General features: G+C 55.0%; 1 protein-coding gene across 1 annotated transcript; it reads right to left on the bottom strand.

Annotated features, from left to right (window-relative positions):
• Nucleotides 1-4,076: 4,076 nt before the first annotated feature.
• LOC134442379 (uncharacterized protein DKFZp434B061-like) lies at nucleotides 4,077-6,233 on the bottom strand. Its single transcript, XM_063192552.1, has 3 exons — nucleotides 5,796-6,233; nucleotides 4,665-5,692; nucleotides 4,077-4,566 (listed from the first exon to the last, which is right to left on the bottom strand). The coding sequence occupies exons 2-3, from the start codon at nucleotides 5,498-5,500 to the stop codon at nucleotides 4,077-4,079; spliced, it is 1,326 nt and encodes a 441-aa protein (XP_063048622.1). The 5' UTR covers nucleotides 5,501-5,692; nucleotides 5,796-6,233.
• Nucleotides 6,234-6,447: the final 214 nt, after the last annotated feature.

Below are 6,447 nucleotides of genomic sequence, written 5' to 3'. Positions count from 1 at the left end.
AAAAAAAATGTTTGGCACTTGGTTTTTAAATCCCTGTTATTGTGTTTGTGGCGGTCCACTTTCTGAATAATGGAGGCAGCCCATCTTTAAATCAATTTGTTTTTAAGTCACCTTAGCCACCTAGGAAAATGGGCCGCCATCTTGGAGTTTCAAGTGGCCTATATCGCCCTTTTTCAAAAGAGTGGGTCTAAGGAGTATCTATGACCAATTTCAGTGCTTGTTATCAACCCTTTGAACGTTTGTTTCAGTTTGTTATATTCCTATATCCTGTTATGGCGGGCAAGCTTGGAAAATGGGCACTTCCATCTTGTCGAATTTTGAATTGGGGCCCGCATATTTTTTTGGACAAAACGTACTAATTCCTAAGGATCATCTGTGCTAAGATGGGGTAATTGTATCACAAACAGAAAGTAACGGGTCTTAAAAGCGTGTCTAAGCCTCCTAAGCAACTCAAGATGAAGCTCTTCTTGTTAAGGGCCTCTATCATGATCCTCACACTTTCGTGTGGTGTGTCGTTTGTGGTGCTGTGCTGTGTGTGTGTGTGTGTGCTGTGTGTGTCGTGTGTGCTGTGTGCTGTGTGTGTCGTGTGTGTGTGTCTTGTGTGTCGCATGTATTCCCCAGGCGTGCAGCATGTGTAAGTCTTGACAGATAAGAGTTGTTCCCCATCTGGCCATCTGTCCTATTCCCTCCACAAACTGCTCACGTGTACTCACAGGCCTGTACCTGAGTGCGCAATGCATTCATGGGGTGGACTCTGGAGTGGAAACTTATTATGCTTCTGCGGACTTCAACATTCAACACTGCAGATCTGGAAACACTGTGGTACGGCATCACTTTCATGTAGAGCAGTTGTTTTTTGAGGGGGCCAGTCTGTTTGTGCTCTGTCTCTAACATTTGTTCTACTCGTCCTCGACTCATTTCTTCCTTCTCAATCCCATCCATCATCGCCCTCCTGTCCTCTCACTCCAATATACAGTGTATGTGTATATGACATGTTGTCTTCCGTCTTTCTATTCTTTCGATCTCTTTACTCCTTTTCCAGGGTGTGATTCTCTCTCTCTCTCCCTCTCTCTCTCTCTCTCTCTCTTTCAAATGTTTATTGTGGAATTCACATGACCATTCATGGTGGTGCAGACGTGATTTATTGAGCTCCACTTCTCACTCCTTCCTTTCATATTTTTTGGACTCAATCTATGCTTAACTAGCGGTACCACATTTCAGTGGTCCCACCAACAACGCCAAATGTAACCTGCAGAAGAAACGATTCAAGGAAACATCGACGAGCAGGATTCAAAGTTAACACCAGCCAGCTGGTTAAAAAAATAACTTCCTAGCATATTAACCCATTGACGCATAAGGCACCTGCAAAACAGGGTGCTGAATGCCTGAGCCCTTTTTAAGAAAAGCTGCCCTCAGCCTATAAAACCCTAAATATGTCTGTCAGGAAGCAGGACAGACGAGGACCCAAATGCGTCACGTTCAACAGTTTTATTGAGGAACAGGGAAAGGGGAGTTGGGAATGAAGTCCGTGAGCCTGTGTGTGCGTGTCCCCCAGTGGTTGAGCGGCACCTCTTCTAGGTGGTGGTGGAGGGTCCGGGCTCGTGGCTGGAAATCCTGGGGGAAGCACACACACAACAGGACAGATGAACCGAAGCAGTAGTGCAGTCAAGGGCAGAGCAGAAATCGTAGTAGGAACCGGAAGACAGGTCAAAATTACCGGGGCAGGAGATCAGAGGAGTTGTAGACAGGTCCGAGTCAAGATCAGGAGGTCCAGCAGATCGGGTTCGGGTCCGGGTCCAGGAGGAAGCGCAGGTACAGGTGCGGGTACGGGAACAGGTTCAAGGTCGGAATTACAGACAGGGGGTTCAGGTGGACAGATACAAACACGAAACATGCAAGGTTTGCAGACGATCCGACAAGGACAAACACAAAGACAGGACTAGATATACACAGAGGAATCACGAGGGAGATGGGATACAGCTGGGAGGTTAACGAGACACAATGAGTAGAGACAGGTGAGGACAATCAGACAGAGCAGAGACAGAACAGAGAGTAGAGTGGCAGATGATAGAAAGTAATTAAGGTAGTTAACAGGTAGAGGGAATCAGGTAGACAGAGACAACCAGATAGACAGACACACAAAACGACAGACAGACAGACAGACAGACAGCGAGAGAGCAAGGCAGACGGGTAGAGAGAGAGAGAGACAGAGACACAGAGAGGGTCAGAAAGAGAGAGAGAGAGAGAGAGAGAGAGAGAGAGAGAGACGAGTGGACGACGGTGAGAGGTGGGGATGTGGATGGGGGGAGCGCTGCAGGTGATTCGTTAAGAGGGTCGGTTATTTTTATGTTGCTGTGGGTGGGGTGGTAGTGGCGGTGTTGTGGGTGAGACAGGTATCGAGGTTGTGAAGGGGGGAGTGTGTTGTGTCGTGGGGTCGTAGGAGGGGGGTTCGGTCGTGGCGTGGGTATAGGATGGGTAGGACGGCAGAGAGAGAGAGAGAGAGAGAGCAAGAGAGACACACGGGGTCAGAGAGAGAGAGAGAGCAAGAGAGACACACGGGGTCAGAGAGAGAGAGAGAGAGAGAGAGAGAGAGAGAGAGAGACAGAGAGAGAGACAGAGAGAGAGATGGGGTCAGAGAGAGAGAGACAGAGAGAGATAAGAGCCAAGAGCTCAAAGAAGGATGCCAAGGAGCGAGCTCATGACAGAACCCCCCCCTCAAGGGACGGCCCCAGAAGTCCCAAAAAGAGGCTCCACCAAACCGGGCGGGCGGAGGGGGGAACCAGCGGAGGGATAGGGCGAGTCAGAGAGTCCGGCAGAAGCAGAGGCACGGGCAGGGGCAGAGGGCCGTGCCGAGGCAGAGGAATAGGTCGAAGCACAGGAACGGGCTGAGGATGTGGCACAGGTCGTGGGATGGGCAGAGGCAGAGGCAGAGGGCACAGGTGGTGGTCCAGAGGCTGACACAGCAGTGCGGGGTACATTCACAGGAACAAACACAGGGACTTTTAAAGGCACAGTAACGGGGACAGACACAGGAACAATGACTGGAACGATGACAGGGACAGGTACAGTCACAACGACGTTGACGAAGACAGGTGCTGGACAAAGGGTTGCTGAATGGGCTGGAACAAAGACAGGGACTCTGACAGACACAGGGGTAGGTACTTGGATGCAGACAGGGACTGACACTTGGACAGTGAGAGGTACAGTTACAGGGATGGTGACTGGCACGGGAACAAGCAGGGGTCCAGGAAGCACTGGATGATGGTCAGACGTGAGATCAGGTTTGTGCACAGGAGGTGGAACAGACTTGAACACATGGGACACAAGAGGCGGGACAGGCTGGGATACAGGACTTGGGAAAGGTGTGGAAACAGGAGATAATTGGGGAGGTAGGTATGCAGGAGACAGGGCAGGCTGGCAGGCAGACGAAGACAGGTAGGCAGGGTCAGCAGACGCAGGATCTGGAGCACACTGGGAGGTGGGATCAGGAACAGGAGAGGCGGGATTGTGGGCGGAGCCACCTGGGCAGTGGCCAGGGTCATCTGGACAGGGGGCGGAGTCAGCAGGAGTGGGGGCGGAGCTCACAGAACCAAGAGACAGGCCATCAAGGACAGGGGCAGAGCCATCGGGACCAGGGGCGGAGCCATCAAGGACAGGGGCAGAGCCAGTGGGGCTGGAGGCAGTGCCAGCAGGCAAAAGGGCAGCCACAGGTCCATCAGAGGTGGCGACTTCATAGCCACAGGTGGACACGGCAGGATGGCCATCTTCTTGGAGGGCTGCGCCAGTCACGGGCCTAGGGGTGTGGACAGTTGCGAGACTGGTGTCCAGCGGGTCAGGCATATCAGGGAGTCCGCCATCAGGCGGGTCAGGCAGGTCAGGGGGGCCGCCATTAGGCGGGTCAGGCAGATCAGGGGGGCCGCCATTAGGCGGGTCAGGCAGATCAGGGGGGCCGCCATCAGGCGGGTCAGGCAGATCAGGGGGGCCGCCATTAGGCGGGTCAGGCAGATCAGGGGGGCCGGCATCAGGACAGGCGGACAGGGCCTGGGGTCTGGCTGCAGAGAGGGCCAGGGGTCCAGCTACAAACAGGATTGGGGGTCCGGCTGCGGACAGGATTGGGGATTCAGCTGCAGAGAGGTCAGGCAGGTGGACGGTATTGCGGCCAGGGGCCTCAGACAAATCGAGGGTCTCAGCCAGAGCGGGGGTCTCAGCCAGAGTGGGGGTCCCGGACAGAGCAACGTCTTCAGGGAACTCTGCCTGAACGACGTCTTCGGGGGTCCAAGACGGAACGACGCCCTGACGCCTTCGCGAGAGGGTCCAGGAAGGCGAACGAAACCCTTCGTAGGTCCAGGGGGGCGGGATAGGTCGTCTTCTGGGGCCCGTGCGATGGAAGGATTGTCTTCTGGGGGTCCTGGAGGGGCCTGAACAGGCAACCTTTGGGGGTCCCGGACGAAACGACGTCTCTGGGGGTCCCGGACAGAACGACGTCTTTGGGGGTCCCGGACAGAACGACGTCTTTGGGGGTCCCGGACGGAACGACGTCTTCCGGGGGTCCGGACGGAACGGCACCTTCGGGGGTCCGGGACGGAACGACGTCTTCCGGGGGTCCGGACGGAACGGCGCCTTCGGGGGTCCGGGACGGAACGGCGCCTTCGGGGGTCCGGGACGGAACGGCGCCTTCGGGGGTCCCGGACGGAACGACGCCTTCGGGGGTCCCGGACGGAACGACGCCTTCGGGGGTCCCGGACGGAGCGACGTCTTTCGGTGTCCAGGACGGAACGACGTCTTCTGGTGTCCTGGACGGAGCGACGTCTTCGGGGGGCCCGGATGAAGAAACGCCTTGGAGGGTCCCGGACGGACCCCTCGGCGGGTCTTCGGAGGTTGGCGTTTCAGCTGCGTTCGGCTCGTGAACTGGCGTCTCAGCAGCATCAGGCTCTGGGTCTAGGTGAGATGGGTTGGCCAAGGCTGCTCTTTCTTCCACTGCCAGCAGAAGTCTCAATTGCTTCTCATGAAGCTGCATGCTCTCCCTTTCATCAGTGAGGCCAAACTGTAGCAGCCATGGCCTCTGCTGCAGGGTGTCGGTAAGAATTCTCACTGCCACCAGCTGCCTCTTGGTGTTCATCACGGAGTTGAGGGCTGGCGTCAACCTCTTCCTCAGGGTGTAAAATTCCTCCAAATGTTTGAGGCAGGTAGCGATGTCAGGCTGCTGGGTCGGATGGACAGATGGACAGGCTGGAGCTGAACAGACGGGCAGAGTGGACGGGGCTGGACTGGGAGGCAGAGTGGACGGGGCTGGACTAGGAGGCAGAGTGGACGGGGCTGGACCGGGGCTGGACAGAGGCAAAGCATTCCGGAGGGCCAGCCATTCTGTGAGCTTGTCAAGTTGTTCTTGGTTCTGCTGGATCTGTTGCTCTTGTTTTTGGATGTGGTGACGAAGCTGGATGGCAGTAGGTGATTCGGGGTCATCAGAAGTCTGGCGGGGTGTGGCGTGCGCTGGGTCCATCCTGGTCGGATCGTACTGTCATGAACCAGGACAGACGAGGACCCAAATGCGTCACGTTCAACAGTTTTATTGAGGAACAGGGAAAGGGGAGTTGGGAATGAAGTCCGTGAGCCTGTGTGTGCGTGTCCCCCAGTGGTTGAGCGGCACCTCTTCTAGGTGGTGGTGGAGGGTCCGGGCTCGTGGCTGGAAATCCTGGGGGAAGCACACACACAACAGGACAGATGAACCGAAGCAGTAGTGCAGTCAAGGGCAGAGCAGAAATCGTAGTAGGAACCGGAAGACAGGTCAAAATTACCGGGGCAGGAGATCAGAGGAGTTGTAGACAGGTCCGAGTCAAGATCAGGAGGTCCAGCAGATCGGGTTCGGGTTCGGGTCCGGGTCCAGGAGGAAGCGCAGGTACAGGTGCGGGTACGGGAACAGGTTCAAGGTCGGAATTACAGACAGGGGGTTCAGGTGGACAGATACAAACACGAAACATGCAAGGTTTGCAGACGATCCGACAAGGACAAACACAAAGACAGGACTAGATATACACAGAGGAATCACGAGGGAGATGGGATACAGCTGGGAGGTTAACGAGACACAATGAGTAGAGACAGGTGAGGACAATCAGACAGAGCAGAGACAGAACAGAGAGTAGAGTGGCAGATGATAGAAAGTAATTAAGGTAGTTAACAGGTAGAGGGAATCAGGTAGACAGAGACAACCAGATAGACAGACACACAAAACGACAGACAGACCAGACTGACAGAGAGAGAGAGAGAGAGAGAGAGAGAGAGAGAGACAGAATGAGAACAAGACAGGCAGGCAGAGAGAGCAAGGCAGACGGGTAGAGAGAGAGAGAGAGAGAGAGAGAGAGAGCAAGGCAGAGAGAGACAGAGAGACAGAGACACAGAGAGGGTCAGAAAGAGAGAGAGAGAGAGAGCAAGGCAGAGAGAGAGAGAGAG

The sequence above is a fragment of the Engraulis encrasicolus genome, unplaced genomic scaffold (assembly GCF_034702125.1).
Source record: "Engraulis encrasicolus isolate BLACKSEA-1 unplaced genomic scaffold, IST_EnEncr_1.0 scaffold_1479_np1212, whole genome shotgun sequence".
NCBI classification, from domain to species: Eukaryota; Metazoa; Chordata; class Actinopteri; order Clupeiformes; family Engraulidae; genus Engraulis; species Engraulis encrasicolus.
This window is presented reverse-complemented; position numbering and strand designations above follow the sequence as displayed.

Coding starts and splice junctions, on each gene's coding strand:
- LOC134442379 (XM_063192552.1), bottom strand. CDS start 5,500: ATGGACCCAGCGCACGCCACACCCCGCCAGACTTCTGATGACCCCGAA. Junction 4,567..4,664: donor ACCCCCGAAGGCGCCGTTCC/GTCCCGGACCCC, acceptor GGACCCCCGAAG/GTGCCGTTCCGTCCGGACCC.